The sequence below is a fragment of the Oncorhynchus kisutch genome, linkage group LG13 (genome assembly GCF_002021735.2).
Source record: "Oncorhynchus kisutch isolate 150728-3 linkage group LG13, Okis_V2, whole genome shotgun sequence".
Classification (NCBI taxonomy): Eukaryota; Metazoa; Chordata; class Actinopteri; order Salmoniformes; family Salmonidae; genus Oncorhynchus; species Oncorhynchus kisutch.
This window is the reverse complement of record NC_034186.2, coordinates 52,541,997-52,557,691: the sequence shown is the minus strand read 5'-3', so window position 1 is coordinate 52,557,691 and position 15,695 is coordinate 52,541,997. Positions and strand designations below refer to the sequence as shown.

The following is a 15,695-nucleotide window of genomic DNA, read 5'->3' as shown; positions in this document are numbered from 1 at the left end:
ATCTTGGTTTCATCAGACCAGAGAATCTCGTTTCTCATGGTCTGAAAGTCCTTTAGGTGCCTCTTGGCAAACTCCAAGTGGGCTGTCATGTGCCAATTACTGAGGAGTGGCTTCCGTCTGGCCACTCTACCATAAAGACCTGATTGGTGGAGTGCTGCAGAGATGGTTGTCCTTCTGGAAGGTTTTCCCATCTTCACAGAGGAACTCTGGTGTTCTGTCAGTGTAACCATCAGGTTCTTGGTCACCTCCCTGACCAAGGCCCTTCTCCCCCGATTGCTCATTTTGGCCGGGCGGCCAGCTCTAGGAAGAGTCTTGGTGGTTGCAAACTTCCAACGGTTACGGTGTCCTTGGGGACCTTCCAAGCTTCAGAAATGTTTTGGTACCCTTCCCCAGATCTGTGCCTCGACACAATCCTGTCTCGGAGCTCTATGGAAAATTCCTTTGACCTCATAGCTTGGTTTTTGCTCTGACATGCACTGTCAACTGTGGGACCATATATAGAAAGGTGTATGCCTTTCCAAATCATGTACAATCAATTACATTTGCCAGAGGTGGACTCCAAGTTGTAGAAACATCTCAAGGATGATCAATGGAAACAGGATGCACCTGAGCTTAATTTCAAGTCTCATAGAAAAGGGTCTGAATACTTAGGGTATTTCTGTTTTTTTTATTTTTTTTATAAATGTGTAAAAATGTTTTATTTAATACATTTTAGAATAAGGCTTAAAAGTAACAAAATGTGGGAAAAGGGAAGGGGTCCGAATACTTTCCGAATGACTTTGTCCATCCTAGCTCTCTCATTAATGCCTTGATCAAAATACAGATTGCCTCTTAATCTGCTCGTCGTCCCCTCATGCCATAGTGCATGCCATAGTTCGTACATCTCAATGGTCAGTTGAAACCATATTTGTGCAAGTCAGCCATATCAGCTATGTTTTTTTCAAAGGCAGTAAATGAAGCTAAATGAACTGTTTTGCTGCCAGACAAGGCTCCGCTGATATCAGTGATAAGGTGTTGGGACTGCTGTTAGGACAGCTTTATGTAGGCCCTAACAGTTTGTTGTCACCGTTATAGTGCAATTAATGTATTGTTTAGAGTTGTGTTTTGTAGTTGTGTAGTTGTGTGGCTTTGATGGCATGCATAAAAAAACTGCGGGGTTGCCTCACCAAGATGTACATGCTAAAATCGCCACTGGCTAGGTCAGTTATTGATTTGGGGTAGAGTAGGTGTTGGGTTGGCCTTACCAGATGTGCGTTAAGCCTCTCGCTGGCAAAGTCAGGCATCCCCCACACTGTCTTACTGGAGGACAGCCTCAGGTCTGTGTTCTCCAACCACTGAAGAAGATCCTGGATCTCCATTGTAACATCTTGGACCTAGGGTAGAAAAACAATCATAAATACACCTCTGAAAACCATATTTAATTATCAATTACTAATCTGTTATGATTGAAATATTTTAGATTGTACTAAGTCTGATTCACCCCTAGAGGGCACCACAAAGCAGATAATCATTCAGTACTAGTGATATTGCAATGTTGGGACAAACCTAATAAGTAGTTTGTCCTAAGATTTCTAATAAGTTTGGCATCTCTTTGCATATGTGATAGTGAATAAGACAAAGAGATGGAGTGATCATGAAAAATAACTTGCCACTTGGTCTATTCCCAATCTCCCCTCACCTGACTGAGGTTGTTCTCCAGCTCCAGCTGTCTGCGCTCTGTCTCACAGCGGACAAACTCCCAGCGTTCGTTCAGCTGCTCCAGCTGTGGGTGCAGACCGTGAGGGCTGTCCCCAGTCCCCACCTCCAATAGGCCCCGCCCCGCCTGGTTCAAAGACTCCACCGTACGCACGTGGGACATGACATCATTACGCAGCACCTAGAGTGGAGAGGAACATAGCAGCACACTTGATGACAATACTGTAATACACATGATATTTGCAAACAAACATCTTATGCTCAGAGAAAGTATCCAATAGTATCATCCTTCCTCAAACACACACATACCCATAGGTGTCAGAAGCTTTAAAATGGAATTGATCCCAATACATTGTGTTGATTCATTTAAGTCACAAACCTTGTGTTTGGCCAGCTCTATCTCGCATGCCTGCAGGTCAATGCTGATTGGCCGACTGCCATGGAGGAGGTCGGCTGTGTGGGAGAGCCAGGTGTGCAGCTCATCCAGAGTGTTCTGGAACTGACCCAGACCCAGCAGGGAACACTCCAGCTGATGCTGCAACCACAAGTAGTGAAAACACATTAACGCATTGTCCGACCTCTTCAATACCATAACCCAAGCCATTAAAAAAAAATACGGAACAGGTGTCGGTTTCCTGAACACAGGCTAAGCCTTTTCCTAGACTAAAAAAACATCCTCAATGGAATTTCTTAATCCAGTACTAGGATTAATCTGTGTCTGGGGAAACCTGTCCCAGCCAACTGAATTGCACATATTGATGAGTGATTGAGTGGAGTCTAACCTGTCTGCTGACAGTCTCTGCCTCCAGGCTGTCCCAGCGATGTCTGAAGTCACACAGGGGAGAGACAGATCCGGGACGCTCAGAGCCTGGAGACAGCCTGCACACAAAGCGATGGTTCAGGCTCTCCATCTCAATCTTCTTCTGGTATAGCTCCCGTTTAAACTCCTGAGGAGAAACAGCACATGTTTCATATACTTTACAGAGCTGGCAATGTAGAAAGAACTGTCAGATTCAGCAAAAGACTCAAAGGCTTAAAGTGACAATTATGGAATGTCTTGCTTATTGCTACTATGATATTTCATTGGTTTGAATTTAGGAAAGAGTGGGAGCTCTTCAGTGGGTTCTGTTTGTGTAGAGTAGACTCACCTTGAGGTCACACAGCTGCTCTTTGACTGACTCTAGGTCAGTTCCTACCAAGAACTCCTCTGTGGATCTCAGCTCTGCTGACTTGAGCCACTCGAAAAGCCCCTGTGGAAAAACAAGAAATGTATTGTTTAAAAACATAATTCCTTCATATACACACCCAAGTTCGTGTCACAAGAAACTATGAATAGTTGCTACAGTTGAAGTTGGAAGTTTACATACACCTTAGGCAAATACATTTAAACTCGGTTTCACAATTCCTGAATTGTAATCCTAGTAAAAATGCCGTTAGGATCACCACTTTATTTGAAGAATGTGAAATGTCAGAATAATAGTAGAGAATTATTTATTTCAGATTTTATTTCTTTCATCACATTCCCAGTGGGTCAGAAATGTACATACACTCAATTAGTATTTGGTAGCATTGCCTTTAAATTGTTTAACTTGGGTCAAACTTTTCAGGTAGCCTTCCACAAGCTTCCCACAATAAATTGGGTGAATTTTGGCCCATTCCTCCTGACAGAGCTGGTGTAACTGAGTCAGGTTTGTAGGCTTCCTTGCTCGCACACGCTTTTTCAGTTCTGCCCACACATTTTCTATAGCATTGAGGTCAGGGCTTTGTGATGTCCAATCCAATATCTTGACTTTGTTGTCCTTAAGCCATTTTGCCACAACTTTGGAAATATGCTTGGGGTCATTGTCCATGTGGAAGACCCATTTGCGACCAAGCTTTAACTTCCTGACTGATGTCTTGCGATGTTGCTTCAATATATCCACATAATTATCCTACCTCATGAAGCCATCTATTTTGTGAAGTGCACCAGTCCCTCCTGCAGCAAAGCACCCCCACAACATGATGCTGCCACCCCCGTGCTTCACGGTTGGGATGGTGTTCTTCGGCTTGCAAGCCTCCCCCTTTTTCCTCGAAACATAACGATGGTCATTATGGCCAAACAGTTCTATTATTGTTTCATCAGACCAGAGGACATTTCTCCGAAAAGTAGGATCTTTGTCCCCATGTACAGTTGCAAACCGTAGTCAGGCTTTTTTATGTCAGTTTTGGAGCAGTGGCTTCTTTCTTGCTGGGTGGCCTTTCAGGTTATGTCGATATAGGACTTGTTTACTGTGGATATAGATAGTTTTGTGCCTGTTTCCTCCAGCATCTTCACAAGGTCCTTTGCTGATGTTTGGGGATTGATTTGCACTTTTCGCACCAAAGTACATTCATCTCTAGGAGACAGAACACATCTCCTTCCTGAGCGGTATGACGGCTGTGTGGTCCCATGGTGTTTATACTTGCGTACTATTGCTTGTACAGATGAACGTGGTACCTTCAGGCATTTGGAAATTGCTCCCAAGGATGAACCAGACTTGTGGAGGTCTACAATTTTTTTGCTGAGGTCTTGGCTGATTTCTTTTGATTTTCCCATGATGTCAAGCAAATACGCACTGAGTTGAAAGGTCGGCCTTGAAATACATCCACAGGTACACCTCCAATTGATTCAAATGATGTCAATTAGCCTATCAGAAGCTTCTAAAGCCAAGACAATTTTCTGGAACTTTCCAAGCTGTTTAAAGGCACAGTCAACTTAGTGTATGTAAACATCTGACCCACTGGAATTGTGATACAGTGAATTATAAGTGAAATAATCAGTCTGTAAAAAATAGTTGGAAAAATTACTTGTCATGCACAAAGTAGATGTCCTTACCGACTTGTCAAAACTATAGTTTGTTAACAAGAAATGTGTGGAGTGGTTGAAAAACGAGTTTTAATGACTCCAACCTAAGTGTATGTAAACTTCCGACTTCAACTGTATGTATTTTGAAGTGGTGAAATAACTTCCATATTGAACAATGAAACATGCGATCCTGTTGACTTGTACAAGTGGCGACACTGAGGCTGGCTTCCCAGACCTCGGGCATCGACTGTGTCTCTCGCAGTTAACACCATTTGTTTCCCATTGGCAGGGAAGTGCACAGTCTGTCAGTCACTCATCACCAACACTACAGGGAGCTAGAGTCTGGTTTCTGCCATTGCAATGGACATAAAAGCCTAGTGGAGTTTATTGTTGGCTGGTTGCCACTGCACTGGGGGAGTTCAGAGGAGAAGCGGCAGCCAAGCAAAGCTAAGTGACAATACGGATATGTTAGTGACCGGCTCCCACACACAGACACACTCACAAATGCACGCATGCACTACACATGCATACACGCACACATACTGTACACACGTACCTGCATGGTGTCCTGGTAATGTAGAGCCATCTGTAAAGATTCCTCCAGTGTTTTGTGACACTCACTCCAGAGTTTACTCAGGTTGTTCCATGTGCAGTAGAGCTATGGAGTCAGTGATGTGGTTGTTTAGAAACACATTGGAAAAGGATTGTCTTATGGAGAATGAATATTAACATAAATGTTACCTCCTCTCACTCCTCACCTCATCTAAGCTCTTGGTGACATCAGGTTTGTCTGTATCCCCACATGCTGACATCAGGTCCATTCCCAGAATGCCAAGCGTGTCCAGGTCCCCCTGTAGACTGTCGATGTCCTCCCTGAGTGTCTGTAAGGCGATATTGTCAGGGGTGAGAGACCCCGCAATGGAATCAGTAAGAAGGGAGATAAATTGAAGCAGACAGCGTAAAGTACATTCGTTGAAATAGATCGTCTTGGATCATCTTAGTACCTGACAGAGGATGGGGGGAAAAAAACACATTCACTGGAAATTGTACTGAACTATTTCATTCATCTTAAAGCAGCTAAGATCAAACCAACAGCTCCACTGTCCACAGTTACCTGCATAGTCTCCAGGCTCTGGCGGATGGTCTCTGAGTCTGTCCTGCTGGCGTTCAGGTCCAGGACAGCCTGTTGGGCATCGTACAGGCCGGCCGTCGCATCACTAACATCGCTCCAGAACTTGAGAGCCAGGTCCAGCAGGTTGAGCAGCCAGCCATCTCTCTCCTGAGCCTGCCTCTGAGCCTCCTCCCACAGTTGAGTCAGGCTGGACACCCGCTCCTGGATTGCTAGGGAGAAGACAGAATACAGTCATTATAATACATTGCATTTTAGTAATTTAGCAGACACTCATACACATGTTAACCACATATCACAATCATTGCAAGTCACAGTGACATCTGCATTTTCTCTCAAATTACTTTCTCTACACACTCCATTTTTTTAAACCATTGTAGGTAACCTAGGCAGCATCTCTGTCAAAGTTGTTTCAAGATAAATCCAAGATTCCCCCTCTCCTGATGTGTACTGCTAAACAGAAAAGCTCCAAATTGATTTAAACAACTCACATGAAAGAAAGTTACACACCCTTTATACTCCCGACAATTGAATGCAAAGAACCAACATTTCGGGCACTTCGTGATGAGTGTACCTGTACCGATGGAGGCGTCCCCAGCTGCCTGTGTGTTGGCCAGGAGCTCATCAGCCTGGGTCCCTATACTCCCTAGGCCCAGTTCCAGCTTGGAGAGCTCAGCCAGAGTGTGCTTGTTGTCCTGTAGCTGCTCCTGGATGCGTGGGGTCTGACCCTGCAGAGAGGCTGGGGACTGCATGTGACCAAGCAGACCATCCAGACTCTCTCTAATCAGCGTCATCCTCTCATTCAACTACAGAGACAAGACACCATTGTGTCACTATGTGTATGTGATGGTCAAATGTTTACATGTTTCTATGTGTATAGTCTATTCTCACAGTATGAGTCTGGCGAGACTGCTGTATGTACTGTATTTACAGTAAGTATACATGCACCATGTGTGTGTCTTTGTGTGGGTGCGTGCGTGTGTGCGTGCGTGCGCTTTGGGTGTGTGTGTTTGATGCATGTGTGTCTTCATGCATGCTTGCGTGCGTTCATGCAGCAGTGTGTGCATACTGTCACCTGTGTGTATCTGGGCAGGGACTCTTCCAGTAGATTGGCAGCCTCTCTGACCCTGTCCCTGATGGCCCTGTGCTGCTCCTTAAGCTCTGTGGCGCTATGACATAACTCCTTCCCCTGGGCGGGACTAAGCTCTGACAGACGTTTCCCCAGCGAGCACAGCCGTGCTATCACAGGTCTATGCTCTGCTATTGACTCCCTTAGGCCCTAGGTGAGAAACGGTTAGGGGTTATAGAAATAGATCCTTAGACACATAGATCTGGGTTGTATTCATTAGGGCACACAGTAGTAAAAAAGGACAGTTTCTTATTGGACAAGTTCAGGTAGTTCCTCCACATTTTCTTCCATTTGGTACCTAATGTTTACGACCCAGATGATTTTTTGGGCATGGTAAAGGAATTGTTGAGTGCACGTAAATGGCTATGTTTGAGAATCGAGGGGTCTCATTTCTATCCCTGAGAACTGTTGAAGAGGAAAGGGAACACGGGTCACCTTGTCTCATTTTCCATTAACTACCTAGGAGAATAGAGATGTCTTTTATATACATGTGGGAATGTTCAATGGTTTCCTTTCAAGTAGATTAAAGTACTCTAATGAACGGAGCTGAATAATCTACAAGGGAAGAACAGTAGAACAGCACATTTGAGCAGAAAAGGGGGAGCTATGAAATCTAAAAGGGCATCATTGTTGAACGGGGGGAACATTTTTTTTGTAAGAATTGGCACTCCACTCAAAGGCAGGTCTCTGCTACCTGTAAGAGGTCCTGTTGTTCTCGGAATGCCTTGTAGCTAATGGTGCTCAGGGAGAGCTGGCCAATGAGCGCTTGGGTTTCCTGTAGCCACGGTGACACCTCAGCAAGGCCCTCAGTGAACTGGACCAAGAGGGACTGGGCATGCTCCAGCTGCAGGACCACATGGGAGTTGGTGGCTGACGTGGTGTTGCATTGTTCCTGTAAGGCATCCAACGGGATCTGGGGAGATCGGATGACAACAGCTTTAACGTGACCCGTATGCTATTAGCTTGTCTCGTTTGTTTGAACGTTTTATAGTCAGATGTTATCATGGGTAAGATGGTACAGTATGTACCTGCAGGTCCCCTATTTCCCCTTCATCACCGTATGTCTGCAAGATTTCAGCGATCTTCACCATCTTCTCAATGTTGAACTTGTGTTGCAGAATCTCCACCGCAAGGATCTTCATGTACACAACACAAAAGCATTGGCATATTTTACAATCTAAAATGAAGGTAATGTAAAATGCTGTGCAAACACACAAGCCTTTGCAAACCAAGACATATGTTTAAACATCACACATCAGACCTCTATACAAATCTACATAGGTGGTTGTAGAACAAAACAAAGCATATGTAGAAGTGGATGAACAGGCTTGTATAGGCTGGCCCTAAAGGACAAAGTAGCTTTTGAAATGCAGTTCCAATGGGTCTCTTCACCTTCTGTTCATAGAGTTGGGCAGAGATATGTTCAGGCTCCAGAGTAATAGCTTTGAGTTGCTCCAGGCCCAGGGCAGTGTCTCTGAACCAGGCCATCTCCTTCACCACAGCCTGCTCCAACTGACAATAACATACACATACAGACAGGTTAATAAAAGTACACGTTGCTGTCTAGTTGAAGTGTGTGCCGAGTTCCTACTACTTCCTCCTTATCAGAAGACTGTCAATATTGCCTAAATGCACGGGACCCAATGAGTAGTCATGACCCGGGTGTAAGCAGTCCATCAACCTCATATCAGTTATGCACACGGGCAACATTGCTAAGCCCCGCATCTTACCCTCTGTCTCTCTGCAGCACAGAGCACTGTGTCTCCACCCCCAGTCTGCCCCCCAGCAGGCCCCAGCAGTTCTCTCTCGATGCGGCCCAGCCACAAGTGGAGGTCTTCCTGGCTGGAGGTGCAGCGGCTGGATGCCTCCAGGGCCTGCTCCAGTCTCTGCAGCACGTCACCACTAGTCAGGCTCAACACCGAGCAGCGTATCCTCAGGCTGTTCACACGCTCCTGCACCTGCTGGGCTTCCTCCTCTGTGGGGACCACACCAAACACAAAGACGTGTAGGATTAGCATGTTGCTAGTCTTAGCATGTGGATCATCTTATCATTTTGGTGCTCGTAGCATGTTGATACTCTTAGCATGTTCATACTCTTAGCATGTTAGTACCCTTAGCACGCTGTTGCTTTTAGCATGTTTTTACTATTAGTATGTAGCACAGGAGGTTGAGGCACTTTAATTGGTAATGACTGGAGTGGAATAAGTGGAATGGTATCAAATACATCAACCACATGGTTTCCATGTGTTTGATGCCATTCCATTTGCTCCGCTCCGGCCATTATTATGTGTCGTTCTATCCGTCAACAGCCACCTGTGACATGTCGCAACTCATGTTGTTTCTCTATGTAAGTCATCTGTTGATGGATTTTGTTTATTGGTAAGGGTAAACATATACAAACATGTTGATTTTGCACCATCATTTATGTTACCTGAAATCATCTCCTTGAGATCATGACCGCTCTGTTGAATTTTCACCAAGTCAGCGTTTTTCGCCTTGATCTCTTCCACCACAGCCTGAGGGGTATTACAAAAATATGATTTCTCCACCCACCAGCCTCCACTGGTACATAAACATGCAGTATATGGCACAGGGTATACAGTGCCTTGCGAAAGTATTCACCCCCTTGGCATTTTTCCTATTTTGTTGCCTTACAACCTGGAATTTAATAGATTTTTGGGGGTTTGTGTCATTTGATTTACACAACATGCCTACCAATTTGAAGATGCAAAATATTTTTTATTGTGAAACAAACAAGAAATAACTATTCACCCCCCCCCCCCCCCCCCCCCCCCCCATTTGTCCATTCTTCAAGGCAAAACTGTTCCAACTCCTCAAGATGGATGGGTTCCTGCTCGTGTACAGAAATATTTAAGTCATACCACAGATTCTCAATTGGATTGAGGTCTGGGCTTTGACTAGGCCATTCCAAGACATTTAAATGTTTCCCTTTAAATCACTCGAGTGTTGCTTTAGCAGTATGCTTAGGGTCATTGTCCTGCTTGAAGGTGAACCTCCATCCCAGTCTCAAATCTCTGGAAGACAAACAGGTTTGCCTCAAGAATTTCCCTGTATTTGGCGACATCCATCATTCTTTCAATTCTGACCAGTTTCCCAGTCCCTGCCAATGAAAAACATCCCACAGCATGATGTTACCACCACCATGCTTCACTGTGGGGATGGTATTCTCGGGGTGATCAGAGGTGTTGGGTTTGTGCCAGACATAGCGTTTTACTTGATGGGCAAAAAGCTAAATTTTAGTCTTATCTGATCAGAGTTTGGGGAGTTTCCCACATGCCTTTTGGCTAACAACAAACGTGTTTGCTTATTTCTTTCTTCAAGCAATGGCCACTCTTCTGTAAGGACCAGCTGTGTGGAGTGTAAGGCTTAAAGTGGTCCTATGGACAGATACTCCAAATTCCGCTGTGAAGCTTTGCAGCTCCTTCAGGGTAATTTTTGGTCTCTTTGTTGCCTCTCTGATGAATACCCTCCTTGCCTGGTCCATGAGTTTTTAACCCAACCCTGATCTGTACTTCTCCACAACTCTGTCCTGACCTGTTTGGAGAGCTCCTTGGTCTTCATGGTGTCACTTGCTTGGTGGTGCCCCTTGCTTAGTGGTGTTGCAGACTCTGGGGCCTTTCAGAACAGGTGTACAGGTATATATACTGAGATCATGTGACAGATCATGTGACACTCAGACTGGACACAGGTGGACTTAATTTAACTAATTATGTGACCTCTGACGGTAATTGGTTGCACCAGATCTTATTTAGGGGCTTCATAGCAAAGGGGGTGAATACATATGCACGCACCACTTTTCCGTATTTTTTTTTTTTTATACGTTTTTTTTTCATTTCACTTCACCAATTTGGACTATGTTGTGTATGTCTATTACATGATAATACAAATGTATTTAAATTACAGGTTATAATGCAACAAAATAGGAAAAACGCCAAGGGGGGTGAATACTTTTGCAAGGCACGGTAGGCTTGCATACAGAAGAAATGTATACATAAATTATATCCTACCTTGGCTTTCTCCGTACCCTCGGGGAGGTGTAGCATTTCCCTCTCAGCATTGCGTAGCTCGGCCAGGTCCTGCTCCACAGAGATGAGCCATTGCTGCAGGCTGTCCACCCTCTCCTGGAAGAGCTTGGCCCTGGGCAGGATGAGCTCCAGACTGCCCCGCCTGTCAACCCCAATACACAACACCCATTACATTACAGCTCAGCCCACGCTGCCAACAGCATGATAGCATAGCATAGCATTGCAAAGCAAAGCAAAACACAACACAATATGACATAGCATACCATAGCATAGCATAACATGAAGGGACAGCACCACAGTTCAATGAGCTGACCTGTTCACTGCATCTACCAGTAAGGCCTCCCATTTGTGTCTGAGCGTGGAAAGCTGGACCCTGGCCTGCTCCCCCTCCTTGCCTGGGAAGGCCTCGGACATATGAGGGCCCTCCAGCATCATGGTCTCCATACTATGCCTCCGGTCCTCCAGGAGGCGCTGCAGGAGCTGTGAGATGATAATGGATACTCAGCCATTGCCTTATTGTTGTTATGACCAGGAGTTTTACCTGACCACAGTACCTGACCAGGGAAAATGCAAGTCTTACTCATTGTCTTTCTGATGGTGAAACTCGTGGATATTTTCACAATGATAAAAAGTCCAAACCTGTGATAAATTGGGGAAGAGCTACTTTGGAACATCCAGTGTAATCTTACAAATGCTTGAAAATAGGCTACAACTATTGAGAAGTGAAGTGTAAAGCCAGATAATACCTCAAATAGATGTATTAGGAGTTAGGACAACTACAGCTCAGACGACTCGGGTCTGAGCTTCAGAGAGTCATTGCTACTTGCTAGTCCTGAGAATTTACATTTGGGTACATGTGCCTTATTCTTGTCTCTCCTTCCTTTGTGTGAGTGCAGTGAAAGCCCCATCTCAAGTGTTAGACTTGCATTGTGAGGAGTCAGGCAGGTTTCACCTCACCCACTGTACTCACAATGGGAGCTGGTTCACACTGAAAGGTAAATTGCTGGGGATAAAATGAACCCCAGGAATTGTAAGAGTGAACCTTCCCTATTCAGCACTGAATTCAAGAGATTTCATACAATAAAGGGAGCATTTTACTATTTCCATAATCTCAGTGCCATTTTCCATAGATAAAGTATCCTCTTGCAATTGATCAAACATTATAGTTACTTAGCCGTGGGTGCTTTGTGTAAGTTTAGACATTTTGTGTACCGTGTTGTAAATTGCTGTACCAGTCAAAAGTTGATACACATTTACTCATTCAAGGGTTTTTCTTTATTTTTACAATTTTCTACATTGTAGAATAAAAACTATGAAATAACACATGAAATCATGTAGTAAACAAAAAAGTGTTAAACAAACCAAAATGTAATTTGGATTCTTCATAGTAGCCACCCTTTGCCTTGAGTTCCCACAAATGCTGAGAACTTGTTGGCTGCTTTTCCTTCACTCTGCGGTCCAGCTCATCCCAAACCATCTCAATTGGGTTGAGGTCGGGTGATTGTGGAGGCCAGGTCATCTGATGCAGCACTCCGTCACTCTCCTTGGTCAAATAGCCCTTGCACAGCCTGGAGGTGTGTTGAGTCATTGTTCTTTTGAAATAGTCCCACTAAGCACAAACCAGATGGGATGGCTTATCGCTGCAGAATGCTGTGGTAGCCATGTTGGTAAAGTGTGCCTTGAATTCTAAATAAATCACAGACAGTGTCACCAGAAAAGCACCCCCACACCATCACACCTCCTCCTCCATGCTTCACGGTGGGAACCACACATGCGGAGATCATCCGTTCACCTACTCTGCGTCTCACAAAGACACAGCGGTTGGAACCAAAAATCTCAAATTTGGACTCATCAGACCAAAGGACAGATTTCCAAATGTCTAATGTGCATTGCTCATGTTTCTTGGCCCAAGCAAGTCTCTTCTAATTATTGGTGTCCTTTAGTAATGGTTTCTTTTCACCAATTTGACCATGAAGGCCTGATTCACGCAGTCTACTCTGAACAGTTGATATTGACATGTGTCTGTTATTTTAATTCTGTGAAGTATTCATTTGTGCTGCAATCTGAGGTGCAGTTAACTCTAATGAACTTATCCTCTGCAGCAAAGGTAACTCTGGGTGTTCCTTTCCTGTGGCGGTGCTCATGAGAGCCAGTTTCATCATAGTGCTTGATAGTTTTTGCGACTGCACTTGAAAAAACTTTCAATGTTCTTGACATTTTCCGGATTGACAGACCTTCATGTCTTAAAGTAATGATGGACTGTCAGTTATCTTTGCTTATTTGAGATGTTCTTGCCATAATATGGACTTGGTCTTTTACCAAAAAGGGCTGTCTTCTGTATACCAACCCTACCTTGTCACAACACAACTGAGTGGCTCAACGCATTAAGGAAAGAAATTCCACAAATTTACTTTTAACAAGGCACACATGTTAATTGAAATGCATTCCAGGTCTACCTCATGAAGCTGGTTGAGAGAATGCCAAGAGTGTGCAAAGCTGTCATCAAGGCAAGCTTGGCTCCTTGGAAGAATCTCAAATACAAAATATGTTTTGATTTGTTTAACACTTTTTTGGTAACTACTGTACATGATTCCATATGTGTTATTTCATAGTGTTGGTGTCTTCACTATTATTATACAATGTAGAAAATAGTAAAAAAATTAAGAAAAGTAGGTGTGTCCAAACTTTTGACTGGTACTGTACCTTCTGCTCTTGTAGCTGTGCTTTCACCACTTTGACCTCTGAAGATGGAGGCTTCTGATTGGCTGTCAGCTCCTCTATCTCACAGACCCAGGTCAACAGTGCTTCCAGGGATTGATGGAACGTTTCAGAATCTGCAAAATCATCTCTCAGACTCAAGGCAGATCTCATTCCCTGGGGGAAAAGAGAGCATGACACAGCATTAACTATACAATATAAAACCACGGACATCATGGAACCATGCAGTAATATCAGTGTTACCTTCATACTGTGCAGAGACGATTGAGATAATGCTAAATAGTCAATTCCATAAAAAACAGAGCAATACACTGGATATCTTACCCTCCAACGGTCCAGGCTGGAATCTTGGTCTGAACTAGAATGTCCATCGCTATGCAGCTGGGAATAGAAATATAAAAATCAACACACTGCACAAACTGCTTTTCTGAAAAAGAGCACTGGTCAAAAACATAACACATTCTGTAGCACATGCTGCTGAAGAGATGTTAAGGAGATTGCAGAGTGGTAAAGATGATAAGTTGAATTTCAGACGTTCAATGAAAGAATGGAATGGAAAGGGGGGGGGGGGGAGGGGAAGGAGCCAAATCCTAGTCTACTGTACTGAATAATAAGACACTTTAGAGAGGCTGTTTGCTGTTGAAGTTATATTGACCTCAGCGAGTTCCTCAGCTGCTCCAGTCAGAACCCTAACAGTCCTGGTGACTATGGGATCTCCGCCCTTCTCTCCAGAAGGGTACTCCGTCACCTCCACAATTTCTGTCACAACTGTCTCTGTCACTTCCGTCACCTCCGTGACCTCGTGGGAGGCCAAGGTCTTCCAGGACCAGGGGCTGCCCTCTCTAGAGTCTCTCCTCTGGAGACTTCCTTCTCTGGAGTCTCTCCTCTGGAAGCTGGCCCTCCTCTCCGCTGAGCCTGGGACTGAGCCAGGCTGGGCTAGAGGGGATCTCCCATAGGGGATCTCTTGGACCACGGCCTTCCTGGTCAGGGTGCTGTTCCTGGATGTCTTGATAGGGGAGGGGGTGCCTTGCCAGGCATTGTCCAGAGTACTGATGGTGGTGACCGTGGGGGTGGGGGAGGGGTTGGTCTTGAGGGGTTTGTCCGAGGGAGGGGTGTTGCTGTGAGACACCTGTGAGACATCCTCCACCTCATCCTCCTTTGTCCTGTCTGTCATCCTCTCCTCCTCCTCCTCCTCCTCCTCCTCCTCCCTCTCTCTGACCACCTCCTCCCGCCTGGCCTCCCCATGGTGCGTCAGGGGCGGCGCTTGCCATTCACGGCGCCGCTGGTAGCACTCTTTCAGGAAGTCCTCGTCGGACCTCACCTGCTTGGACTTCTGGCCCAGGCAGCTGGGCCGGCTGATCAGATTACCCATAATCCTTCAGCCCAGGGGATAGTGAGGTAAAAGGCGAGAGTGGGCCCCTCTGCCATGCATGCAGGAGATCCTTCAGATGCCTAGAGTGAGACAAGGGGGCTTGGGGTGAGCATCCAACTGTAAAATCATTCCTCTTTGACTCCCCCAAAACAGTTTGATTTATGTGAAATGTTTTGTTGATCTCTGATGTTATTGGACCAACTTTGGATAATGCTAAATATCATATTATTTGCAATGTGCTTGACTTGTGAAAGTAATCACTAACTAAAACATGGTGAAAACCACTACAACTGCAGAAACATATCCATGAGAGGTTAACTACCTATTCACTCCATCTCTATCCACGCGCCGCCACAGCCCATTTGTTGAGAGAGAGGGAGTAGTACAGTAAAATCAACTGAAGCACAGCAGAGCCAGGGACTCCTGGCTGTCTTACTGTGCAGACAAGGCTGGTTCTTTGTCATCCTTGGACCACATGTACTGATCTGGGCTCTCTTGGTCTTGGATGGCCTGCAATGTTCTGGCTATTGAAATGTGTGTGACAGGCCTGTCCACTGAAAGCAGAATGTTGAAGGATACCCACTGTTAGGAAATCCACTGTTGAGCTCTGGCAGGCAGGACCAGTTCTCCCCTGCCAGCTCTAGCCCTCTCCGAGCCGGGCCCGGCCCTGGGGACACTATTTAGCCCATAATCAAATATGACATGCATAAAAACGCCCCCTCTTTTTTTTGTGTGCTGAGGAGGGGGTGGAGGAAGTAGGGGTGGCTGTGCTGGGGGAGGAG

The 15,695-nt window shown here is 45.2% G+C and overlaps 1 protein-coding gene across 1 annotated transcript in view; it reads right to left on the bottom strand.

The window, feature by feature from the left end:
• The window catches only part of LOC109902918 (microtubule-actin cross-linking factor 1), a 32,262-nt gene extending 17,300 nt beyond the window's left edge, over positions 1-14,962 (bottom strand). Inside the window, exons 1-20 of the mRNA XM_020499609.2 lie at positions 14,197-14,962; positions 13,866-13,922; positions 13,527-13,697; positions 11,137-11,303; positions 10,806-10,965; positions 9,209-9,293; positions 8,508-8,752; positions 8,170-8,289; positions 7,806-7,913; positions 7,472-7,690; positions 6,724-6,927; positions 6,223-6,454; positions 5,634-5,860; positions 5,278-5,400; positions 5,076-5,177; positions 2,844-2,945; positions 2,478-2,642; positions 2,075-2,230; positions 1,679-1,876; positions 1,245-1,373 (exon numbers count right to left, since the gene is read on the bottom strand). Of these exons, the coding sequence (XP_020355198.2) occupies positions 1,245-1,373; positions 1,679-1,876; positions 2,075-2,230; positions 2,478-2,642; positions 2,844-2,945; positions 5,076-5,177; positions 5,278-5,400; positions 5,634-5,860; positions 6,223-6,454; positions 6,724-6,927; positions 7,472-7,690; positions 7,806-7,913; positions 8,170-8,289; positions 8,508-8,752; positions 9,209-9,293; positions 10,806-10,965; positions 11,137-11,303; positions 13,527-13,697; positions 13,866-13,922; positions 14,197-14,913 (3,687 nt within the window). The 5' untranslated portion in view covers positions 14,914-14,962. The remainder of the gene's footprint in view (positions 1-1,244; positions 1,374-1,678; positions 1,877-2,074; positions 2,231-2,477; positions 2,643-2,843; positions 2,946-5,075; positions 5,178-5,277; positions 5,401-5,633; positions 5,861-6,222; positions 6,455-6,723; positions 6,928-7,471; positions 7,691-7,805; positions 7,914-8,169; positions 8,290-8,507; positions 8,753-9,208; positions 9,294-10,805; positions 10,966-11,136; positions 11,304-13,526; positions 13,698-13,865; positions 13,923-14,196) is intronic.
• Between the last annotated feature and the right edge of the window lie 733 nt (positions 14,963-15,695).